The sequence below is a fragment of the Mustela erminea genome, chromosome 6, assembly GCF_009829155.1.
Source record: "Mustela erminea isolate mMusErm1 chromosome 6, mMusErm1.Pri, whole genome shotgun sequence".
Taxonomy (NCBI): domain Eukaryota; kingdom Metazoa; phylum Chordata; class Mammalia; order Carnivora; family Mustelidae; genus Mustela; species Mustela erminea.
Window position 1 is genome coordinate 83,220,993 of NC_045619.1, and position 26,013 is coordinate 83,247,005.

A 26,013-nucleotide genomic window follows, 5' to 3' on the forward strand; every position below is an offset into this window, starting at 1 on the left:
AGGTTTTGTCCCTAAAGATTCTGATTTCATGAGTGCAGCCTAGGCATCATCAGTTTTAAAACACAAAGATACAACTGTGCCTTTGAAGCTGGGAATCACTAATCCAGTTAATGATCAATGAAAAACACCCTGGGGTCCTCTCTTACAAGGGCATATTAGCTCATCTTTCCAAGTATAAAATTATTCGGTGTCTTTGTATTTTAACAACATAGTAGTCAAATCGTTAAGTATATGAGGCATTGAAATGCCTTTTTTGGTTTTGTGTTGGAAAACTGAATTTTCAGAGTTATTTTGTGTTTTAAAATTATTTTAAAACAGATATTTATGGATGTTCTTAACAAAAGCAACTGTATTTTTTTTAAAGATTTTATTTATTTATTTATTTGAGGGAGAATGAGTGAGAGAGCACATGAGAGAGGAGAAGGTCAGAGGGAAAAGCAGACTCCCCAGGGAGCTTGGAGGCCAATGTGAGACTCGATCCTGGAAGTCCAGGATCATGACCTGAGCCGAAGGCAGTTGCTCAACCAACTGAGCCACCCAGGTGCCTACAACTGTATTTTTTTTTTTTTTAATGAATTCTGTCAGAGTCAGCTGAGACGAGGGAGAAGGGGGCAGCCGGCTGCTCTAGTAAGACCTCATAGATGCGTGGGTGAATCCTCCGTTCTGTTTCCCTCTTAAGTCACAAAGTTTCTTAGTGAGTTAGTTTCTTAGTGAATTCAGAATCAAAGTGAAAGGACTTAGTTGAATGGTCTTTATGGCCATTGTTACTTAATTCTGAGACTTTCATTGTTCTAAAAAAAAAAAAAAACAAAAACTATGCTTCAATGATAGCCTTCACTCTTGTGAGTTAAGACACAGGCCGTTCTTTTCTGGATTACAGACCTTCCCACTTCTGTTGACCCATCTTCAAATAGTTCTCACCAAGATTGATAAATTGTGCCTTTCTTTCATGTCTCCTTTATTAATTTCTTCTCTTAGTGTGAATAAACTCCAGTCATCTCATTTGCATTTGTTGTTAGTATTTCTACAGTCACTGTTCAAAATATATGTCTTCTCAGAGTGGAAATATATATGCATGATATCACCGCAAGAGTAAAATGCTGCAATTAATGATTCTGAATGATGTTAATTTTGTGTTAATGTCCCAAACAATTATTGAGATTTTTCAAGCAGCTAAATAAGGGAACATTCTGGCAGTTAATATGAATCTTAAGAAAGGGAATATGAGCTAAGTAGCTTTATTTAGCAAGAACATTTATGTACCTTGGGACTTCCTGTTACAAACTGTGTGAGGTTTGATTGCATGTAAGATAAACCCCAGTAAAAGAGTGGCTTCAACGTGAAAGAATAATATTTCTCTTTCAAGTAAAAGAAGACTGATTATAAGCAGTCCAGAGTTGGTATGATCATTCCAGGGTCAGACCCAGGCCCCCTCTACCTTGCTGTTCCCACCATCTTCAGCACCCGGCTTCCCTGGTGGCTGGTTGCTTGAGCTCCCACCAATCTTGTCTTCAATCCAGACAGCAGGAGGGGGCAGAGTAGGATGTAAGTTGTCTGTAATGTACCCCCTGGCCTTTAAGAACTCCCTTTTGCCTGCCACTGGCCAGGACTTAGACACATGGCCACTCCTGGGTGCAGGGGAGGTTTTTACTCTTGGAAGTCATGGTGCTCATCCGAAAACTAAGAATTCAATGATTAAGGGAAAACAAGAGGAGAGCAGGTATTGAAGGGAAACCAGTCACTTCGACCACAGGCCTTCGTAAGTATTCTTTGGAAGTTTCCTTCTGTTCTTATGTTTACTGAGAGTTTTTATTATGAATGGGTGTTGGACTTTTGTCAAATGCTTTTTCTTCATTTATTTATATGATTGTGCAATTTCTTGTTTTTAGTCTGTTGATGTGCTAGATTACATTAATTGATTTTTGCATAGCAAGCCAGCTTTGCAGACCTAGCATAAGTCCCACTTGGCTGGGGTACGCGATTCTTTTTATACCTTTTTGGATGCTATTTACCAAAATTTTGTTGAGGATTTTTACATCTATATTCATGAGATCTATTGGTCTGTAGTTTTCTTTTCTTGTAGTGCCTTTGTCTAGTTTCGGTATTAGCATAATGCTGACCTAATAAAATTAGTTACAAAGCATTCCCTCTTTTTCTATCCTCTGAAAGAGATTGTAGAAAATTGGCTAAATTTCTTCCTAACTATTTGGTAGAATTTATCAGGGAACCCATCTGGGACTGGTGTTTTCTCTTTTAGAAGGTTATTATATTACTTATTTCTTTAATAGATATAGGCCTAACCAGATCATCTATTTCCTCTTGTGTCCTTCAAGGAATTCATTCATCTAGGTTACCAAGTTTATGAGCATAGAGTTGTTAACAGTATTCTTTTATTATCCCGTTAACTGTCATAGAGTCTGCAGTGCTGTTCTTCTTTCATTTTGATATAATTTGTGTCCTCTCCTGTTTTCTTAGCTAGCTTGACTAGAGGCATATCAACTTTATTTATCTTTTCAAAGAACTAGTTTTTACTTTCCTTGATTTTCTCTATTGATTTCCTATTTTCAACTTCATTCATTTCTGCTCTAATTCTTATTATTTCTTTTCCTCTACTTGGGTTTTATTTTTCTCCGCTTTTTCTAGTTTCCTAAGGTAGAAACTTAGACGATTGATTTTAGATTCTTCTCCTTTTCTAATATATACATTCAGTGCTATAAATTTTCCTCTAAACAATGTATATCACAAATTTTGATAAGTTATATGTTAATTTTCATTTAGTTCAAAATATATTAAAATTTGTCTTGAGGTTTTTTTTCCTTGACTCATGTTATTTAGAAGTGTGTTGTTTAATGTCCATGTATTTTATGGTTTTCCAATTATCTTTTGTTACTGATGTCTAGTTTAACTCCATTGTGAGCTGAGAGCAGACATTATAGGATTCTATTCTTTGGAATTTGTTAAGGGGTATTTTGTGGCCCAGAATGTAGTCTATCTTGGTGAATGATCCATATGACTTTGATAAAAATGTGCAATCTATCTTATTCGATGAAATAGTCTACAGATGTCAATTATATTCAGTTGATTGATGATGTGGCTGAGTTTAACTGTATCCTTACTGATTTTCTGCCTACCAGATCTATTTCTGAGAAAAGAATATTGGCATCTCCAACTATGATAGTGGATTCATCTATTTCTTCTTTCTGTTTTATCAGTTTTTGCCTCATGTAGTTTCATGCTGTGTTGTTAGATGCATACACATTAAGAATTGTTACATCTTTTTGGACAGTTAACCCATTTAACTTTATGTAATGCCCTTCTTCTTCCCTGATAACTTTCCTTACTTTGAAGTCTGGTCTGTCTGAAATTGAAACTATACCTGCTTTCTTTTGATTAGTGCTAGCATGGTGTGTTTTTCTCTGTCCACTTACTTTTCATCTTTGGGTGTCTTTATATTTAAAGTGTGTTTCTTGTAGACAACATATAGTTGGTTCTTGGTTTTGATCCACTCTTACAATCTCTTTTTCATTTTTTGCATTTAGACCACTGACATTCAAAGTAACTATTGAGATAGTTGAATTAATATCTGCCATACTCATTACTGTTTTCTATTTGTTGCCTTAGGTCTTTGTTCCTATTTTTGTCTTCCATTCTTTTTCTGGCTTTTCTGTTTTTAATTGAGGATTTCATATGATTCCCTTTTTTTCTCCTTTCTTAGCAAATCCATTATACTTTTTACTTTTTTTAGCCATTGCCCTAGAGTTTGCAATATACATTTACAACATCAGTCCATGTCCATTTTCAAATAACACTCTACCACATCAAGGGTAATGTGAGTGCCTTATAATAACAAAATAATCCCAATTCCTCTCTCATCCCTTGTACCTGCTATTCATTTCACTTATATATGAGAATAAATATATATGTATATGTCCATAATACATATTAGTATACAACTCTGTGCTTAGCACAGAGCCTGATGCAGGGTTCAATCTCATGACCCCAAGATCATGACCTGAGCTGAAATCAAGAGTTGGACACTCAACTAACTGAGCCACCCAGGGGCCCTCTTTTAACATTTTAAATATTTCATGCCATTCTCTTCTTGCTTGAATGGTTTATGAGGAGAGGTCAGATGTATTTCTTTTCTTTGCTCCTCTGTAGATAAGATTCTCTCCACCCCCAACTCTGGTTTCTTTCACAATTAATCTTTATCTTTGATTTTCAGTAATTTGAAAATGATACATCAAAATATAGTGGGGTTTTTTGACATTTATTCTGCTTGGTGTTTTCCGAGCTTCCTGGCTCTCTGGTTTGATGTCTGACATTAATTTGGGGAAATTCTCAGTCATCATCGTTTCAAATATTTCTTCTGTTCATTTCTCCCTTTCTTCTCCTTCTGGCATTCTCATTATGTGTATATTATACCTTTTGTAGTTGTCCCACAGTCTTTGGCTATTCTGTTTCATTGTTTTTGTGGTCTTTATTCTCTTTGATTTTTGTTTTTTGAGGATTCTAATGAGATATCCTTAAGGTCAGAGATTCTCTCCTCAAATGTGTCCAGTCTACTAATAAGCCCATCGAAGTATTCTTCATTTCTGTTACAGTGTTTTCATCCCTAGCATTTCTTTTTGGTTCTTCTTAGGATTTCCATCTCTCTGCTTACATTGCCCATCAGTTCTTACATGCTATCTACTTTACTCATTATAGCCCTTAACATATTGATAATAGTTGCTTTAATTTCCTATCTGAAAATTACAACATCCCTGCCATGTCTGTTTCTGATGTTTGCTCTAGCTCTTGAAATTATCTTATTTTACCTTTTGATATGCTTTGTAATTTTTTCTCAATTGCCAGGCATGGTAAATCGGCCTTTGGTAATGTTGGGGGTGGGGGGCGGAAGCATTCTACATTCCTGTGATTGGGTCTCAGTGTTTTAGTGAGCCTATACCTCTGGATTGGGAACTTCACAAGCATTTCTCAGGTTTGTGCCCCCTTTGTGTGGAAGAGGATGGCTAAAGTGGGTGGAGTTGGGTTTTTCCCTTCGCCTGGTGAGTTAAACTCTGGTAATATTCTAGCAGGTCAGCCAACAGCTAACAAGTCTCCCCCAAGTGCAGGCTTTGTTAACAAGGACAGAGCGCTCTTGCTATTTCAAAATGGTTCCTCTTCTCCTCCCTGTGCCAGAAGCCCAGGAGGGTTTTTCTCTGGTACACACTATGGGAACCTGGCGGAGCTCCCAGAGGTAAATCTCACAATCCTGTGGCATTCCCCTAACCCTGGCTCGCCTGGAGTTTTGAACTCAGAGTAGTCTGCACTGCCTCTCCTTCAGACAATTCATCTATTCCCTTTCACATTTTCCTATCCTGGCACTGGTTTCTGCAATGCCTTTCTGCAGGAGAGTCTCTGCTCTAGTAAACTTATCTTTCCAAGCTTATTCCAATCTATATTTGCCTGACTTTCTAATCTTGAGGGCCATGGTTTGCTTGAGTCATCTCTTCCACAGATCCAAGAAGAGTTGTTGATTTTTCAGTCTGTTCAGTTTTTCACTTGTTGTTAGGATGGAATAGTGACTTCCAAGCTCCTTATATGTGGAACCAGAAGTCATAAGTGCTTTCCCTCCTTCTACTCTTCACGTTACAAATCAGCCAGGAGGCTTCTCTTCCTCTCTTAGCTAGAGAGACTTGATGAGTCAGTCCTCTTGGATTTGAAATACCACATTCTCCACACCATCCCGAAGAGCCACAGAACCCAGCAACATCATTCCGGGGAAAAGAAAGGGAGGGGGACAGACAGTTGAGGGGGGTCATATACAAAGAGGAGACTGATTTCAACTTTCCTTAATGACTTTAATTGGAGACTCGAACCCTGTAAACCATAGTTCAAGCCTAGTTCTGTGGGACAGTGTCTGGTTCTCCGTAAGGCCACAGGAGGAGAAATGCATAATTGAGGTTGGAACAGGGAGCTCCACTCTCCCTGGTCTTTAAATCTGGAGTAATTTCAGCAAATTACGGCTACTGGATTAGCCTTAAAATAATTGTTAATGTCACCAAGCTCCAAGTTCCATTCTTCCTCCTATTTGGGGAACTCTTTCACAAACTATGTGGGATCGAAATACACCTCTGTACCCACACTAGCATCTACGAGTAGAAAGCTTCTTGATGCAGTTGTTGAGCTAGCCTGGAGAAGTTCACTCCCTCCCAAGCTCACTCACGGCATCAACCCACTCTCCTCTCCATCAAACATCAGAGTTCTCCCAGACCCTGTCCTGAGATGCTATAGCCCAAGAAAAGACCAACTACCTACTGCTTGATTTCCATGGTCAGAGTTCTCTGAGGCCCCAACATAGGGCTGAATTGCAGTTTGCAAAGCTGTGTATGATAACAGCCATTATAGTGACCTTGAATTCTTATCTGCTGTTCTTTTTAAGAACAATTGAGAACACCTTCACAGTAATGATATCATCAGGTTTGCCCTCTCACCAACTCCAAAAAGAAGAAAGGGGGCAAACCCCTTCCCTTTACAGTCAAAAGAAACATGAGGCCTAGAGAGGTCAAGGACTTGTCTATGGTTTTACCTCCCATCAGGGCCAAGGGCCACAGAGGGCTCCCATCTTCTCTGTCTGGACTCTCTTTCCCAAATGCTGGAGCACAAGGATTTTACTGTTCCTCTCCATTTTTCTTATTTGTACTTTTCTCTTTTAACCATAAGGGCATTTCTAGACTTGGGAATCCCTCTCAGTCTCCTCTAGCCTCCTGCAGCCCAGAGCAGATAGCCCCTGCATCCTGCAGAAACTCTCACTGCTCTCATGCCCCATAGGGCTCCAAGCTCTATCGAGTAGAAGATACCACATAGGCCGTGGCGATGTATTTCTTGCCATTTCCATAGGTGGACTTGTCCCAGGGATAGGTCTGGATGGCCAAGGGATAGCCACCCAGGCTTAACTGGCATCTGTGGAGGAAAGATGGCCAAGTCATAGGGGCCCATCACATCTCCCCATGCCCATCCCCTCACTAGGGAGATCAAGCCCAACCCATGCAGAGAACTGCCCCAGCTTTCTTCAGCCATTACCTTCTGAAGGCACCCCTTCAGAAGGACTCCTTTTTCCCAGAGCAGTAATCTAAAATCTCAGATTCTAGAGCTGAACCCCCAGAAATTAAATGTCTGCTTAGGGTTTCAGACATAGTAGGACCCAAAGTCCTCAAACGTTAGAAGAGATGAAGCCCAGTGGTTTCAAGCTATACTCTCTGGGGCTCCGGGGTTCCCCCAGCAGCCTTGGGGACCGAAGAGAGAGGCCTGGAGCACCAGGGCAAGTGCATCTCTAACTGTTTGACCTATGATGGTTCTGCATAAGATTTCAGGTGGTGGTTCTGCCACTGAGGTGAAGGTTGGCAACCACCAGCCTTATCTAACAACCTCATTTCCCAAGTGAGAAAACTTGAGGTGCCGAAGGGTGGTCTGTCCAAGCCACAGAGTTGCAGAATCCAGCTCTCCTGATTGTCCTGTCTGAGGACAGCCTGTGGCTCCAGCCTGCTCCCCAGGCCTGGCTGGCCCAGTACTTACACTTTGCCTGGCCTCGCAATGAAGCACAGGGAGTAGAGCGCAAACTCAAATTCAGGGCTGCTGCCGATGAAAGCTGAGCCCACCTCCTTGTAGTAGCCGTCCCAGTTGAACTGCATGGCTAACACATCAGGGTAAGACTCCCACTGCAGAGAGTAATAAAGGAGGCCTGGTGAATGCCATGAGTGGAGTCTGCCAGACAAGTGGTACATGGCAGCAGCCCCCAGGAGGGGCCTGCATGAGTTTTCTGGGGAGGCTGGATTCTTTACATCGACCAAGGAAACGGTCTGCCCAGCTAAAGGGTCTGAGCCCTACTTGGACCCACTGTCTGGAGCTGCCAGCATGAGTCTCCCAAAGAGGCCAGAGCCTGCTTTCCTGTGACTGACACCAGGATAGCGGGGACCATAATGCTTCCTTCGTAGCTATGACATGTGGAGGAGAAAGACAATTTATTGTCCCCCAATTATTTCCTGGCACAGGGCAGCAAAGGTTTCTTTTCTCTAAAATGTAAGGAGTTGAACTCAGACTCGCCAGGCTGAAATTTCCAGCCAAGGCCACATTCTAAAGAAGTTCAGGTAGGAGGTCATTACATACCTTTGTGACTTGTTCCCCTCTGAAGATCTTCCTGGCCCCCAGCCTCCCATCCAGGGATAGTGCTCTCTGCCTCCTGCCTATCCAGGTCTGGAGGCTTCACTGTTTGGAAGGGAATCTCAGGGTCCTTGCTGCCTAAACCCACTGGCCACCAGATCGGGAAGTCATCTTCACCATCCCTGCTAGGCAGCCAACGAGAGGCAGGGCGAGAAGCCTGTCTGGCTGCTGGGAGTGCAGAGTGAGGGCAGAAAGTCTGGGTACTAATAAGCTTCTCCAGCCCATGGGTCAGCACCCAGTACTCACCGGGCCGTCGTAGATGTGACTGTAATAGTCAACCAGGCCCTCCTTCTCCTGCATATAGAAGCGGATCCAGTTATGGAAGCCAGTGACCTTGCCTTTTTTGATTTCACCTATAATGAAGAGTTCAAGGTGGGTGATCTGGGCCTCCCCTCCGACTTCTTGCACCCCTTCCCTGCCAAGGCTGTCCCCCTTCTTGAGACTTTGGCTCATAGAATGCACATCTGCTTAGCCCCTTGCCCACACTCCCCAGCATGCCACACATCCCTAACTCTCACCCAGGAAAGCCCTCCCCGCCCGCTTTCAGCTCAAGCCCTTGGGAGAACTCCTCCTCCTGGTTGGCCTGGGCGACCAATCTCCTCTCAGCCATTTCTCCAGTAGCAAGCCAAACTTGGTGGGAGCTTTATGGGGTGGGACAGTGGGGAGAAAGACCATGAGCCTCTTGGAAAGCAGAGGACCATTCAGAAGTAGCCAGCCCTGCCCCCAAACCCAGCTCCCTTCCTACGTGTGACCTTTGGGAGCCCTAGTGTCTGGTCTCCTTCCCCCTTTAGATACTCCACGGGAGACTATCCCTCAAAAACAGCTCCTCAGACCCCTTCTTCTTGGCTTGGGGGTGGACAGGCCCGTCCCTGCTAACAGGCTTGGCTGCAAGTTCTTCAGTGCCTGATGCCGCCCTCCTCCTGAGGGAAGCAGTCTCCCTTCGTTCCTCCAACTCTTTCTTTCCAGCCATAATGATCCCACCTGAGAAAACGTGTTCAAAGCCACTCGAGTCCTCCTCTTCATTGCCTCTTGAATAGAGCCCAAACCACATGTTCTTCAAGTCATCGACAAACTCTTGTTCGGAGCCATAGCGGTCTGCGGGGAGGAACACAGAGGACCTAAGAGAGGGGAAGGCGGGACCAGGTCCTGGGAAGCGGGGAAGAGCCACCTGCTCCAGCACATTAAGAGACACAGGGGTTCAACCAACAAAGATAGTCAGTTCTCCATTCTGTAACTACCCACAGTGCACCTGTTCTGCAGGCTGAGGAGTCAGCAGGGAATAGCAAGGACAAGATCCCTGCTTTCACAGTTTCATTCCAGCGGAAAAGACAAATAATAAACAATATGATTGCAGTTAAGTGCTATGAAGAAAATAAAGCAGAGTGTCCCATGACGGCTGGAGATGGGGTTGGGATGGGGTTGGGCTCTTCTAGAAAGGAAGATCAGAAAGACCTCTCTGAGAAGGTAGCACTAATCAGAGACCTGCAGGATAAGGAGTCAGCCACACAAAACCTGGGGGAAATGGTCTTCCATGTGGAAGGGACAACAGGAGCAAGGCTCTAAGTCAACCTGGGCTCAGTATTCAATGAGCTAAGGGAAAGGCAGGGTGGCTGGAGCACAGTGAGTGTAGTGGGGAGGGGTCGGACAGGAGGTCGGAGAAGTAGGCAGCCACCAGGCCTCACAAGCCGTGGCCAGAGAGTTGGGCATCAGTCAAAAAGTAACAATACAAAAATATTTCAATTTACTGTCTACATTCTATGGACCTCAACTGTTTTTTTTTTTTTAAAGATTTTATTTATTTATTTGACAGAGAGAAATCACAAGTAGATGGAGAGGCAGGCAGAGAGAGAGAGAGGGAAGCAGGCTCTCTGCTCAGCAGAGAGCCCGATGCGGGACTCGATCCCAGGACTCTGAGATCATGACCTGAGCCGAAGGCAGCGGCTTAACCCACTGAGCCACCCAGGCACCCTGGACCTCAACTGTTTTTAAGTGCTTTCAGTCCTCACATTGAATCTTCACATAGGGTTGATACCAATTATGCCCAGGTTAGAAACAAGGCAGTTGGGCCCCAATGGGAAGGTCAGGGCTGGAGCTCTAATTTAGGGAGCCATCAAATACCAACTGCTGCTCAGAAATGTGTGTGGAGGATACCAAAGAGACACAGACATATGCTAGCCTTTCTAGGACTTAAAACACAGTCAGAAAATGAGACAAAATGTACACACAATAACAGAGAATGGGTTCGCAGCCTGAATGGTTCATACCACTTCCCCAGTGCTAGGCTCTCCGCCCAGTGCTTCACATGCACTAATCCACAAAGATCCCATTTCACAGATCAGGCTCTGACAGGTAAGGTCATTTGCCCAGGATTGCACCACTAACAAGTGGCCCCCTCGGGCCCAAAGCTATCTTGGGCTACCCACCCCCCCAACCCTTGACCTCTGATGACACGCTGTGGAGATGCTAAAAGGCAGCGGGGAACTGGGGCAGGTGCAGACCCAGCCTTGTGGGATGTGAGCTGCAACTTGAAGGACAATCTGGGTTTGGACAGGGAGAGACGTGATGGAACAGCCCGGCCTCAGTATGGGATCCCTGGGTCCCAGACCGGGCTCTGCTCACGACCTCGCAGGGCTCAGACAAGTCATCAGCCTGTTGCGGGCGCCCCCACCTCCCCGCTTCTCTCTGGAAAGCTGGAGGGCTGCCCCGACTGCCAAGACGCTCGCTCGTGTTTGCGGCAGAAGACCGCCAGGGGGCGGTGCGGGATCGCGCCCTCTTCACCCGGGCGCTCGGGCGTCACCCTCTTCACCTAAAAGCAGCCGGTGACTCACACGTAAAGGAAGGCGGGCGATGGAAGGCAGCCGCTGTGAGTAGAGGGGAGACCCGGACAGAGCTGCCCATGAGGCCCAGCCCGGCTGCCTGGAGTTCAGGAGAGGAATCTGCAGGACGCGAACCGACACAGCCCCCTGCCAAGAACTCCTGCAGCTCAAACCTTTTTTGGTCTGATTCAAATGCGTCCCTATCCGGGGACTAGGCTAGCCGCGCGCTAGCCAGAACCCCTCCCGGTAGAAGCTTTTGGTGATTTTCTGTTGCTGTTTCCCCAGCAAAAATGTGGGACAAGCCAACAAGCCTTCCTGGACCTGGAGCAGGAGGAAGGAGAATCAGGGACCCGACGACGTGCCTGTGGGATCAGCTGAGTTGGGGGAGGTGCAGGGATGACTCCCGGGCTTGCAGAGAGCCTGAGACTGGAACAGTGAGCGCGTGGCAGGCATCCACAGGCCTCTCAGAGTCAATCAGAGCAGAGGTGACTTGCGAGCCAGACAGAGATTGCTTCCACTGCTTAGGTCCAGGGTCCCTCCTAGCCCTCCCAGAGGCCTGCTGGCCACTACACAACCCTGCCCCTGCTCGCTTCACCTCCCCACCATGGAGGCCCAGGGCGGCCAGGCTCTCCTGTCCTGAGCACTGCCTTGTGGGGCTTGGGGTCGCTCACTCACTCTGGTGACGGAGGAAGCCATAGAGTTCTTTCATGACCGCCGTCCTCATGACCTCTCTGAGGAAGGCGTCCTGCTCAGCCAGCTGCTGGGCACTGAAGTGCTCCCCACGGCCCGTGGCCCGCTGGTAGTTGTTGAGGAGGTTAATGAAGGCCGCGTAGGTGGGCTTGGAGAACAGCTTCTCGTTGACGTAGGTGAAGAGCCTGCGGGAGGTGGAGGGAGGTGCAAGGGAGGCCTGAACATGGGGCAGGACCACCCCCACCCGGCCCCTGCAGGGGCAGCCAGACAGGTCAGGGCAGGCATGCAAAGGTGGAGGTCAGGAGCAGAGTCAGGACCTCAGCTCCTCTGAAGGGTGTGCATGAGGCGGCTCTTTTCTCCCCCTCCAGCTCTTGGAAGCTCAGCTCTCTTCTCGGCCCAGTCAGTCACAGAAACCCTCCCAACTGGATACCCACAGCCCCTCAAGATGGTGTTCTTTGTCCCTGGAGACCTATTTCCTTCTCTCCCTTCCATCCCGCCTGAGGAGAAAAGAGCTGAGGCAGGCAAAGAAGCGAAGCCAGGGGTGGGGGGACACTGTGAAGGGGACTCACGGCTCTGGGCAGCGGTCCACTTGGTCTCTGGTCTCTGAGGGCGAAATGCGGTTTTGGCTGTTGAGAATGATGTCTGCCTTCTGGGCTTTGTTGACATCCGCCCTGTAGATCTTCTCAGAGATGCTCTGTAGCTCCTCCTTGGTTATAGCATCACTGCTGTAGGAGAAGCCCTCTAGGAGGAGTGGGGAGGGGGTTCTCAGCCCAAGGAAGGCCGGGGGAGGGAGCCCCCCTCCCCTGGGCGCCTTCCAGAAGCAGACAGCCAGACAAGGAGGCTGCAGTCCATCACCCTAGTGGTTGGGTGAAGGCGGGGACCTCAGGCCCAAAGGCTCCTTAAAATAGGCACATGGCATTGCCTGCAAAATGCCCACACTGCTCCCACCTCTGGGAAGTTCTCCAATGTGGATATGCCCCAGAATCACCTGGAGGGCTTGTTAAAACAGTTTTGGGGGCCCTGCCCCCAGAGTGTCCAATCAGTGGGTCCGGGGGGAATTCCTAGAGTCTCCCCTTCTAATCTATGCCCAGAGGATACTGATATGCTGCTCCAGCGAGCGCACTTGCAGAACTATCACTCTGGAGAGTTCCTCCGTCTCTGGGGCTGTGCTAAAGGGAGCAGGAGACTGACCGTGGCCACACAGGCTCTCGAAATCCGTGCAGCAGTTCCCAAACTCTGGGCAGCGGGCATCGCAGTGGCACGGTTGGTGCCGGTCAAAGGCCTCGTGGCAGCGGTCCCGGCAGGAGCTGGGTGCCCAGTACAGGTCTGAGAGCACAGGGAGAGGTGTGTGGGGGCAGACCCCTAGAGGTCGCTCCGGGCCAGCCCGCCGGGTCCCCCCTTTCCCTCCCCCTCCAGCCTCGCCCTCCGCGCTCCTATTGAAGATCTCCAGGGAAGGAAAACAAACAGGCTGAATTGGTACACACCCTCCACGGTCCGGAAGCCCTTGCCTTGCGGAGAGGCCAAACTCTACTTTCTGGCCTGTTGTTTTTATAATCTTCCCACCCTAAAAATAAAATCTCTTCCACTTCCCTCCATAGGCCTCAGGCTCCCTTTCCTGCCTACACCCCAGGCTGCAGAAGCCAGCCCTCATACTGGTTTTGGGGTCTCTCTAGCTCAGGACTGTGCCTGCTGCCGCTGGGATGGCTGCCTCCTCCTTGTCACCTCTCGTGTCCCTCCGCCTTTAGCCTGCAGGCCCCCCCTTTAGAAAGGCAGACTCACGGCCAGCTGGGGCCTCCACCGGCTCTTCCTCCAGCTCCAGGAATGGCTCTGGCTCTTCGGGGCCCTCTTCTCCTGTAGGTGAGAGAAGTAGTGTCACCAGCCACCCCCAAGGGCTCCCTTCCCCTTATGTCCGATTCCCAGTTCCCCCAGCCTCCAGGACAAGCCGTGCAATGGAAGAAAATATGAAACAGGGGCTGAGGCACAATGAACAAGGAGACAAACTAAAAACGGAAGACAGTTTGATTAATAGGGAAATAAATGCAGTGCTTTTAAAGTGCCCTAAATTAATAAATAAAAACGGAATACAGAAGGGGACAGATGACTGGAAACTATTCTAAAAAGTGAAAAATATTTCCCCAGGTGACAACGCTCCTTGCCACTTCAGCATTCTGGCGCTCAGTGTGTTCATCTGTACACAGAGGAGGGGAGGCAGGAAGGGGTGCCCTCTGGATTGAAAACCCTGATTCGGGTATGGCTTTTCTTCAAGATCTGTTGATAGAGGACAGGCTTGCTCCTCTCCAGATGACAAGGCCTTGCTTAGGAACATCCCTTACTATAATAACTCCCAGTCACAGTCAAGGGTGAACTCCACCCAGGCCCTCTGGGACTAAGAACTCTAAGAACTGTTTCCTGAGATACCAACTTCCCTTCTTTCTTTACAACACTTGGCAATGGCCACAGAGAAGGGGGTGGGGGAGGTGAGTTCAGAAAAGGACGTTCGTATTGCCGCCTTGTTCCCTTGGCCTGCAGGCTGGGTGGAGTGGGGGTGGGGAGGAAGAGGAAGGATCCTCCTGGGGACTCTGAGCTCCTCTCCCATACATGGTGGGAGTAATTTCCCCCAGAGAAGCAACACTGTTACAAAGTGATTGGGAATCCGTTAGTGAGCTTGCTGGATGGTGTTGTGTTATCAGAAGCACAGGCCAGACTATGTGTTCAGCCAACACCCTGTGTTCTGATCACTTCCTTGGTGACAGGCTGTGTTCTAAGTCCTGATCCACCAGTTCTTAACTCCGCCAAAGTTATGTTAAACAGACTTTCAAGGGCTGATTTAGGGTCTCAAGCGTCATCCATATTTTTTCTGTGGGAAAAGGATTCTGAGGTGCAAATCAGAGGCTTGGAGATGGACTGGCTCCCAAGCTAAGTCTTGTCTGTGCTGTGAAATGCCAGCCCGATGGTCCAAGCTGAATGGGCTCTCCTGTGTCTGCTGAATAGGGCACAAGGCGAGGGGAAAGGGACAGGCTCTGATTCTGACACCGAGCTCTGGACCTGTGTTTCCCTCCCTGGGCTTAATCAACAGAACTCCTGCTGGTATAGATGGTGTTTTCATGTAAATGGAATGAGGGTTCCTTTTGGTGCAAGCAGCTCAGTGGGCACGGCTGGGTCAGCAGATATCCCCTTTGGGAAAATTAGAAAAAGGTACTCCTTTCTCTCAGTAGACACATCTCTTCACCAAGCGAGGCATATGGGTTAGCAAGAATGGACTCAATTTTGGTCAACTTGGCTTCTCAGCCAGGTACCCTTGTGCAGTGTACAACCTGCACAACCGTATGCCGTGGTCTTGCTAGCCATTACCTATCATGGCTCTAGCGATCATGTTTTCCAAACTGAGAGTCGGGGCACCTGGTTTGACAGTGAACTTAATGAGGCTTCATGTCCTAAAACAGAAGACCATTTATCTGGCGGTCTAAAATACTGGAAGCATCCAAACAAGAGTATTATTCAAAATAATTTTTTCAAATGACCTTTAAACTATGTTAGAGTAACAGAGAAACAATTGGCCTCTGAGAGTAGTGCGTGTCCCATTTAATCACTGGACAGGGAATGACAGATTGAAGGTGTTCCAGCCACTCAGTCCACTCATTACCAGGAGAGTGGTGTGTGTGAATCTCAACAGTCACAGTAACACCACGCAGGCTCCCTGGGAGCACAGCGGTTGGAGAGTTCGACTCCCTTTTTACACTTTGGTGATGTAAAGTGTTGAATTACAGTTGGTCATGAGATACATGCTATGTTAATATTTGTTACTATTCTGCTGCATTTGGAATTACTTGAACTTCCAAAATAGTATTGCTTATCCTGATAGTTCAGATAGATATTCCAGATAAATAATACCTATTAAGTTGCGGTTTTAGACTGGGGACAGCCTAGAATAGCTGGGACAAGCAGTTGACAAATCCTGACTTTTGCACTGCTCGTCAGTGTCCTCATTTGGGCTCCTGGAGCCCTGTCATCCATCACGGAACCCAGCTCTGCACTGCCAGACACCTGAGCCAGCACCCCTGCAGGCAGTCTTGGCGTGGGCATGGCCTGGCCCACTGTGCCTCCCAGACCCTTCCCCCGACAAGGAGCCTCACCAGTACACACGTGCTCATAGTCTTCACAGCAGTCCCCATGCCGGGGACACTGGCGGTCACACTGGCAGGCAGCGTCCCGGTGAAATTTCTCATCACAGCGAGATGCACAGGACTCTAATTTTCCTACGGGCAGTAAAGGTCACAAACTCAGCTCTGTGAGGGTCATATTCTCCCTCTCAAGGTGCCCCCTGTGGTAGGGTTTGCAGACAGGAGCATGGGGCCCACCTAGCAGGGAAGATCATTGCCATCTGCTGCAGAGAAATACATGGGCAGCTTCCCACGCACCGGCAGAAGCCTCATCCCCACCCCACTCCCACCCACCCTGTATTGCAGGACTCATAATATACTTGAGGATCACAGACTTGAATGCTGAGCGAGGCTAGAACTCTAAGAGAAGCAAGTAAAGAAGCAAGGAGGCAGTAGGAATTGGTGGGGACTGTAACAAACTTGGAACTGATGCTTGGCCTGAAATTGATAGCCACTCCCAGCTCCAGCCCCTTCTGCTGGAGTACAGGCTCAGTGCTGCCAGAGCCTCTAGTTTTTTAAGAATCCTTCCTTTTCATGTGAAGTTTTCCAATTTTTTAAAAATTTCTGCAGACCAACGAAAGAGGTCTGTGGATTGGTTGTGACCCACAGGTCATCACTCACCTGTCACATAGGTGAAGGTGGTCACTACTATTCCAGTGATCCCACCTGCCCTCTCCCCAAGCACCCCCTTCCTCTCATCCTGCCCCTTTTATGTCTTCTGCTCCTTTGTTCTTTGTTCCCCTTCACCTGGTCTCCCGGGCACCCTGTTTCTCCCAGGTCCCATCTTTCTGTTTCTTCTAGTCTTTGGAAAGGGTTTGAATTAGTTTATGCTCATGTGGGGAACAAGTATACATGAGAATTGGATTCTGGAACAGGATCCGCTGTGTAACCACAGACCACATCCCTTACTCCAGCCACATGGCCTGCAGAAGCAAATTTTTGGTCACAAGGGGCATAGACAAAAAATTTTGAAAGAAATGGTACAAGCCCACTACCACTCTTAAAAACACAACCCCCGCCATGCCCACCCCAGCAAAGACAGAGTCGGAAGGTGTCTTTGGTGACAGCTGGCTTTGGGGGCCCTTTCCTTCCATTCTGAGACTTAAGGGTAATTACAGGGACTTTGTTTCCACTTGAGGTTCCTGAGGTTTGGGTTTCGTGAATGCTGGGTTTAGGGGCCCGGCTGTGGGTGAGGAAGGATGTCAAGATCAGGGTCAGAGTCGCCATTAGCATCGGAATTTGTATGAATGTGGAAACCGAAACCTAATTTGCACCAGAGTTACAGTGCATTAGGTTCGAATTAAAAGCTACAGTCAGGATTTGGGCTGGAGTTAAATTTATCAATAAAGTAACAGTTCTGCATTGCTGTTTGGCCGAGGAATAAGGGGATAGGTTTAATGCCACTCCAGGGTTGAAGAGTGTGTCAAGACTAGGAGAAGAGAATTATCCCACTTTTGCCTTAGATTAGATTTGGAGTTTGGTTCTAGTGGTGACTCCACACAGGTACCGTATCTCGATTTAAGCCTGGATTGGGGGGTGCCTGGATGGCTCAGTGGGTTAAGGCCTCTGCTTTCCGCTCAGGTCATGATCCCAGGGTCCTGGGATCGAGCCCCACATCAGGCTCTGTGCTCCACAGGGAGCCTGCTTCCTCCTCTCTCTCTTTCTCTCTCTCTCTGCCTGCCTCTCTGCCTACTTGTGATCTCTCTCTGTCAAATAAATAGATAAAGTCTTAAAAAAAAAAAAAAAAAAGAGCCTGGATTGGGTGGGAGGTGAATATGAGGGTTGTGGGTTTAGTTACTACTTTGGATTCTGGGATTAGGGTTTATATGGTGTTCATGAGGGTGGCAGAGCAAAGAACTTGACCTGGACTCTGGGGCCAAAACTTCATGGAGTTGGAATTCTGGTTCGGCTGCTTTCGAGCTATAAGCTCTTGGGCAAGTTATTTGACCTTCTGTGCCTCGGTTTCCTTATCTGTGAAAGTGTCATGACAATGGAGTCCGTCTCATAGAATATTTATAAGCATTAAATGAGGTGATATTTGTAAAGCACTTAGTACAGTACATTATCCTTACTAGCAACATGGGCTGCTTAGATAAATAAACAGCGATAATATTCCACGCCCAGCTCCAATGTGGCAAGTGCTCAGACTGGCTAGAGCAGTCTTCCCTGTGGACGCACTTCATCCAGCTGACTCCCTCCCTGGCTTCCAGCAGGGCCAGCCCTTAGACCAGGGTGTCGGTGCATTTATGTCGCTGACAGTTTCTTAGTTGACGTCATTGCTGTGAGCCTGTATTCTCTACATCAAAGAGGTGTCAGGTCAAGGTTAACCACGTCCTGAGGCAGCCTCAAGTTGGATCCAGGGCCTCCCATGTGGCAGGCCTTTGATCCAGTGGGTTGTCCTTGAAAACAGCCAGGCCCAAGGCCACTTGTCCTTTCAGGCTCAATGGAACTCTTTCTGAATCTTAAATGTTGCTCCCTTGGAACCTAAATGCAAAGACCTTAAGGAGAAATTTTTAGGCAGGAGGAAGGCTCAGTCAGCTGCCTGCCCAGTCAGCCTGGCAGAACACCCAGAATCCAAAGGGAGAAAATTCAGACAAATCAAGGCAACATTCACAATGGGCCCGATCAGCAGAGTCCCAGGAAAGAATTCACTTCATTCCAGCAGCTGGCACAGGCTGAGAAGGACTCCACGTGACTAGTCAGCTCTCTGGAGCTCAGGAGAACACCCCCCACGGCCCTGGCTGAGTGGACCTTGTCATCTCTGTTCGAGAACTTTGTCCCCAGTGAGAACTCCCTTCCCCATAAACTTGGTCTGCTTTGAGATGACCTTGGGATTTGAGGGTGGGGAGGAGAGGTAGCAGGGACTTCTTTTCCTCGTAGGTACCTCGCTGGGCTGTCCTGGGGACACTCAATGAACCGAGTCACTCTGACTCCTCACTCCAGTGTCCCCACCCTGTGCCTGTGGGCCACACAGGGCCCTGTGCGAGCCTCGCTCCCTGGCCAGGCACTGAGTCACTGCTTCAGCAGCCATCAGCCCCTTGCCCTTCTGCCTCATCTCTCTGAGCCATGGCCTTCTTCACATTGGCCTTGTCTGTCTCAGACCCAGGCTTTTCCTCCATTCCCCTGCAAGGGCTTAGGGCCTCCCCTGTCTCGTGAGATGCTAAATTTCTCTGCACTCTCCAAAACCTCAATATGCCAGAAGGTCCACTCGCTACCCACGCTGCCTGCCCAGAGAGTCTGGTCCCAAACCTGGGTGTCGCTATTACACCAGCACTTAGCTGCTCTGAGGGTCGGGACATCATCCTCCATCCGTGCCTGTCCAGGAGCCCCAGAGGCTGTTTCCCTGGAGACCTAGCCAACCAAGAAGATTCGTTTCCAGGACCAGCTTCCTGCCCCAGTTCTCCCGAAACAACCAGGCTCCTAAGGCTGATGGTGACTCCTCCATATGATTCATTGTCTTGCATCTAAGTTCTGAGATGTAGGAACTAGGAAGGACGAGAGCCGAGCCCCTTCCTGCCCACCTTAGGAAAGAAGGCAGCGAGGATAGACTCGCACCTCCCCGTCCACCCCACATCCAGATCAGATTGCCCTCCTCCCCCAGGAGCAAGGGCTCCACTTGCATTTCTAAAGCCACTGTTGCCTCTGTTCTCGAGGATGGCTGCTCAGAGACCCAATGTCTAAAGTTGCTCTCCTCTCCTGAGACTGGGATGGGCTAACCGAGCGGCCACTGGCTCACACTAAGCTAGAAGTTCTCATGCCCTCCCCATTGGCTGTCCACCACCCAGGGCCCCCGACAGAGCTGATTCCCAGCTGCTCTGCCGCGGGTGCCGGAGTAGAGGTCCCCCATCCCTCCCAGTGCAGGGAATTCCGTTTGGGAATCCCATCATGGGTCTCCATATATAACCTGACTGGAAACAAGGGTTTCTGCCAGGAATAGGCATATGCATACGCATAACCCAAACCTCAGCTGGTTGAGCTCTCACTCCACGTAAGGTGCTTTTTATACAGTATCTTAATTCATCCTTACGACAGTCCGATTTAAGAACCACCTGGGTTGGGTGGGGTGGGCATCAAGCTCTGATTCTTTCTCCTCTGGGCAGAGGAGGGTTCTCCCCACACCTCTCAGCTCAGGCCCCTCCCTTGGCCGCCGTTCCTCCGCACCCATTAACCAACTACCAGTGAACACATCAGCACCAGCACTCTGCCCAGCTACCAAGGAAAGCATTGCTGTCCTTCTGCTGGTTCCATTCCCTGCACCGCTAGTAAATATAGGCCAGTTCCGTGCTCAAGTTCTTCGGTCACTGGGTCGGAGGCCCATTCCATTGACTATTTGTATAGCCTAGAGAGCACATGGCCCACCTTTGGACCAGGGCCTTTTCCAGTTTCCCGCTGAGCCTTCCCAGCTCCTGAGGTTTTACCCAGAGCAGGGTCCTACCCCAAACAACCTCACCCACCCACAGGCAGTGGAGAGAGTTTCCAAGGGCAGCCAGGCCACTCAAACCCAGCAAGCTTTACATCACACAGCGGTCCCACAGACAAACCTTGGTGAGATCAAAAGTCAGACTGGAGCAAGGGATGTCTGGGTCTGGTCTTCCAAGGACTTATGAAGGGGGTTCCATGACATTAGTCCCTCAGCCCTGCTCCTCAGTCCCCTCCACCCCAAAGACAACGCCTATACTCTGACAGGGATGGATTCTAAGGTGCTCCATGGCTCTAGGACAGAGCTGAAGTTTCCTTGTCCCACTCTGCTCATACCAAGTTCCCCAACTCTCTGCTTCTTTACACAGGACTATTACACCCCCACCAGATAATGACTTACCAGCCCAGGCCAGGCTGAAGAGTATGGCCACTATCAGGGGCACACAGGCCCTCATGGTGCCCAGTTGGAAGCCAAAAGGGGATGGGCTGTTGGACTTTCACTAGAGTCAAGGTGAATGTCACAGCTCTCAAATGAGCCTTATTGCCCAGGCTGATCCTTTTAAAGACATCAGAACTTGTGGATCTGGTACCTCCAGATCCTTCCAGGAAGAAAAAGGGGAGGGAGGGACCCTAGATGGATAAGAGGTGGAGAGGGGGTGGGGCCCAACAGCTGTTTGAAGCCAGAGGGAAGGTGACTAAGCAGGCAGGTAATTCCAGATGTTTAGAACAGGTAATACTAGCTGTGGCCAGAAAATAGGTCATGTAAGCAGACACAGCAAGATGGGCCTAGTTTGGGGGAAGGGAGGGTGCGGTTCTCCATCCCAAGTGGGAGACTAATGGCCTGGTCTGTGGCTGATGCCCTCCAAACACCCACCTACTGGCAAGCCACTGTCCTGGCCTTCCAAGGAGCTATAGGCTGGCTTCATCTTTGAGTTCCTGATGCTAATATGAGAAACCTAGTGAGATGATTATTCCAAATTTGACCGGCAGTGAAGCTCAAGCATTAGGGTCAGTCCAAGGAGAGATACAGGAGGTGTGGGTCAGAAATAAGGGCTGCTCTTATTAGCGTCAAACCACACATAGCCCAAGGACCCCAGAAATAATATGCAAATAGTATCTAATTCTGACTGAGTCAGCACCTCAACTTCTCACAGTTCAGTTTCTCACAGGTTCCAGCTTTACGAGGTCAGCGGTGGGCTAGAGGCTCAGAGACAGCCAGAGGACCCATCCTTCCTCTCCTGGGGGCCCAGGAGCCCACTCCTTTCATCCCCTACTTACACTCGTCTTCCCGTGGGCCCTCCCCAGGGAGGTGAGGCTTCTCCAAGTCCTTCCTCCCCAAGTCCCAGGAGCGGCAATGGGGGACTGCCAAGTTCCCCCTCCTATTAAAGGCAAAATCTGTTAAGTAAATTGTTCTTTCCAGAAAGAGTGCTGCATGGAGATTCTGCCCTCTCAATAAAAGAAAAGCCTCATATAAGAAGGCAAAACTGATGAACCATTCAGACTATTCTATAGTGACTTTTCTCCAGGGGTGAGGTAAGGGGACACATCCTTCTCTGCCAGCATGCTTGAAATATGGGATGCTTCCTCCCTCTGACCTCAGTTTCCCCATCTCTGGAATGACAGGGTTGAACTTGATGAGCCCTGCCAAGTTCATTTCGGGGCTTCCCTCCCACACCCAGGGTGGGCTGCCGCGGTGGGGTGGGGAGAATCCCCCCCCTACTCTCAGTGCGGAGATGAGACCCCACGTGGCGCTCCGGGGAGCACAGGACAGCCTGTGACAAGCTGCCTTGCAAGAGACTCACAGCAGAAGCCCAGCTGACACATCAGCCTGGCCCTTTCATGGAGCAGGGAGGGTGGTTGAGGGAGTAGAAGCAGAAAGTCTGCCTGGACAGCTCCAGTGGTCAAGTCCAAGTAGAGAGCGGGCTGTGACCACGGCCAGTGGGCTGGCGACACAAACCTGGATTTCAGACTCTGGTTAGTTTAGGGAATAAAGGAGATGCTCACTGGCTGGGCCAGGAGAACAACCCCTCAGAATTTGGGGTGGATGGTGCCTTCCAGGGGCCTGGCTGGAGGCACCCCACTGAGACTGACGGTGTGGAGTCCATTCGGGCCCCGGGGCGGCCCTACCATCCAGCTGAGAGCAGCCTGTCGGAAGGAACTTCCGGGCAGAAGCACCTCCTCCCTCCAACAGGGGAATTTTAGGGCAGGAGCAAGGCTGTGAGCTTAGAGATGGTTGACACTGACCCCATAGAGCCAGAGGGCCCATCTGAGGACCCAGGTCTGAAACAAGAACCATAATGTCAGCTTTAAGGACAATAGCCAACACTGACCGAGCACGTGCCGGAGAGTACCATGCCAGAACCTCCTACGCACTCCCTCCTTCCCTCTTATACAACCCTTCAGAGTATTATTGTTATCCTCATTCACAGGGGAGGAAACTGAGGCACAGAAATGTTGGCAGGTACCCCCAGGAGCACATCGGTAAGTTATGCAGCAAGACTTCCAACCAGACGCCGTCCTAATGAGCACTGATGCCACATTGTCCCACAGAATGCATCAATACCACTTAACCACGTCTGGGTTACAAAGCACCGTGGTCTGCACTCAGATTACAGGGAATGAAAGGGACCTCAGCAACCATGTGGCTCCGCTCCTCCTATGAAGTTGCAAGCCTGGCACGATCCTAAAAGGCTCTCCTGCCTCCACTCGGATGCCTCTGTGCCTCTCGGGGCAACCCCGGGACTGTATAAGCCAAGGCATGCTGACGTGGAGGAAAGTAGATAGGACAGTTGGGAACAGTCCAGCAAGCCAGTGTCTGAACACACCTCTGTACACTCCTGCAAAGATGCCTCATAGATAGATTCAATTCATCTATGCATATGTAGAGATGCGCATATCAGATTACATATGTTACATATGCATATATAGAGATAAATGCAGGAAAGGGTGTTCGAGGCGGCTGGATGGTCTGGCTGGCTTTCCAAGTTCTCCCCCAGTTAGGTTCTCATGTGGGCTTTCCACCTCCATTAAAAGCCCTCCCCAGGGGGCCAGCCAGCAAGTGAGAGTCATAGGAGGTGGGGTCCTGGAGACACGGGCCTGGAGGGGATGGTGACAGGTGAACGGTGGATGGTAGTCCCATGGCCAGAACACGCACAGAGAGGCCTTATCAGGAAGTGAGGACAGGTGCAGAGGGTGAAGGCACGTGGGCAAGGATCCCAGAGGCAGTCAGGTCAGGCGGTCAGCAGTGTAGGGAATGGGAATTCCATGAGAAAATATTTGCTGAGCACTCACTAGGGTGCCTGTGCTGTGCTGTTCCCAGGCTAGCAGGATTCAGCCTGGCCTGAGCCAGGCTGGAAAAAGGGCTCTTAGAACCTATTGGTTTCCCATGGGACAGAGCACAGAGAAGCCTCAGCATTAGATGGCTGTTGGAAGTAGATCCCACACATCTCTGGGCTACCGGGGTGGTGAGGGGTCGTCAGGACCCAGAGGCTATGGCCCAGGGGACATACACCAAGGTCAACCTTGTCCTCTATGAAACCAAGGCTCAGTCACTTCAGCACAAGACCAGAACTGGATGGGTCCTGCCGTTAGCCCAGCTCAGGGAAGGCCTAGAGTCCCCTCCCAAGCAGACCCCTGGCTCCTGAAGATGCTAGACCACCAGGCTCCATCCCACTGTGGCCCAGGAAGTGCCCCAGGATAGAGACCCGGACAGTCACCCACATCTGGTCACTTGTGACCCAGCTCAGTCTGAAGTCCCCTCTCACTGAACATGTTCTAGAATAGCTCCACGTGGGGTTTGCTTTCACACTGGCTTGTAGGTTGTGTCCCACCGTTGGGTTTCCAGGCCTTTCTTTTAAAGTTTGTGGGCAGCCCTGATACTCAGCGTCACACTCACCACCCCCCAAGTCCCATGGATGCATGAGTCAGACAGACGTGTGCCACCGAGGGCACTCACCAGAGTCCCAGGCTGTGCTTCTGGTTCTGCTGGCCAGACCACAGGCCAGTCCTCTGCCTGCATTGCCTTCACCTGGGCTTTCCACCTCCTACTCTCCTCCAGGCCCAGGGCAAACCCACCCTCCCGTGAAGCCGGACTTCTGCCCTCCAACCAGAGGAATCGCTCCTGCCTGTGGACTCAGTTCTTGATATTTGTCCTGGGTGCCATTGACATATCCCGGCCCCTTGGGTGATGTGGCCAGCATGGCATCAGTTAACCCTCGCACTGCCATTTAACTTTTTTCATCCATACAGGCTGCTTCTTCACCTCTGCTTCCTGGGTCCCCTCTACTTTCTCGTATTTTCATTGAAGGTTGTTAAATAACCACCAACACGGACAAGGAGCCAAGAATGAATGAAGGAGCAAACTGAGCCTTTCAGCCCCACTTGTTACAAAGTCTTGACGGAAGATGGTGAGCCAGAGAGAGCAGACGGGGCCCTCTTTGAGATCTGGAAGCTTCTGTGGGGGCCTTATGGGCAGTGGGTGGAAATGGGGTCTAGGGACTCATTGTGTACTTATGTTTTCATAGCAAACACACCGTTTGTGGCAATATTGCAGGTTTGCTTGGAACTCATAGAAATCTAATGCCCCTCCTCCCAAGCACTCCCTTGGCATCACCATGGCTAGGGGCAGTCAACACAGGGATCAGACAGGACCTAGGACTCCAGCAGCTTCTGAATCAGATGTAACAGATAACTCAAACTTATCCCACTTTTTAGAATCCCAAAGTTACCACCTGCCTACACTTTTCCCCCCTTTGGCTGCTGTGCTAATGTTTGTTTTACGCTACCCAATGATGTTTATAAAATAAAGATTCTGTCTCATGTCCTCAAACCCCAGTAGTTTTAGGGGAGGCTCTGGAGGCACAGCTGGGAACAAAGAGAAGCAGATGAGACAGGCAGACCAAGATAAGGAGGTTCGGAGAGACAGCGAGGGAATGAGCCAGGGCAAGGTCAGGAGGGAGGGAGGGGAGCCACCGCCGAGCAGGAGCCTGGCACTGGCACCAGGCACCCCACCAGCCTCTTGCCCCAGGTGTGTCGGCACAGCTGTGGCCGCTCTGGCCTCCCAAAGACAATAGTGGAACTGGCAGGAGCGGTTCCTACCCAGGGTGTGAAGATCTACCATCTTTCAAAACTGTCATAATTAGTGTCTAAGGTAGTTGGCTTATGGCCAATTTCCCTCTTTCTCAGCCTTTATTCATTCGCCTGACTTTGCTAAGCAGAATGGATGCGAGGACGAGAAGTTTAGCCTCCAAAGGGGGAGGGAGACAATGGACAAAGCATAGGGAGAGCTGGGATTGGGGGAGCAGAACCCAATGCTGAGACTATTGAGTTCGAATCCCAATTCTACCACTCCCCAACTATACAACCCCAGGCAGGTTTTCTGATCTCTCTGGGCCTTGGTTTCCCCCATCACTGTAAAATAGAGCAAGTAAAAGTACTTGACGAGGCTCTTGTGAAAATTGAATGAGTTAATACTTGTGAAGCTCTTAGAATAGTTCCCGGCACATAACAAGAACAGAATAGTGTGTGTTTAAAAAAAAAAAAAACAAAACAAGGCCAGCGAAGACAATCTTGAGAAAGAAGATCAAAGCTGGAGGTACCACACTCCCAGATTTCAAGATATACTACAAAGCTGTGGTAATCAAAATAGACACATAATGGAAGAGAATAGAGAACCAGAAATCTATGGTCAGTTAATCTGCGACAAAGGAGCTAAGAATATACAATGG

The 26,013-nt window shown here is 49.1% G+C and overlaps 1 protein-coding gene across 1 annotated transcript; it reads right to left on the reverse strand.

Moving 5' to 3' along the window:
* Positions 1-6,702: 6,702 nt before the first annotated feature.
* Positions 6,703-21,679, reverse strand: ENDOU (endonuclease, poly(U) specific). The gene is made up of 10 exons (XM_032347998.1): positions 20,688-21,679; positions 15,842-15,964; positions 13,488-13,559; positions 12,900-13,034; positions 12,278-12,449; positions 11,694-11,893; positions 9,184-9,297; positions 8,449-8,555; positions 7,558-7,700; positions 6,703-6,945 (listed from the first exon to the last, which is right to left on the reverse strand). Exons 1-10 carry the CDS (start codon positions 20,740-20,742, stop codon positions 6,825-6,827), a joined length of 1,242 nt encoding a protein of 413 aa, XP_032203889.1. The 5' UTR covers positions 20,743-21,679; the 3' UTR covers positions 6,703-6,824.
* Between the last annotated feature and the right edge of the window lie 4,334 nt (positions 21,680-26,013).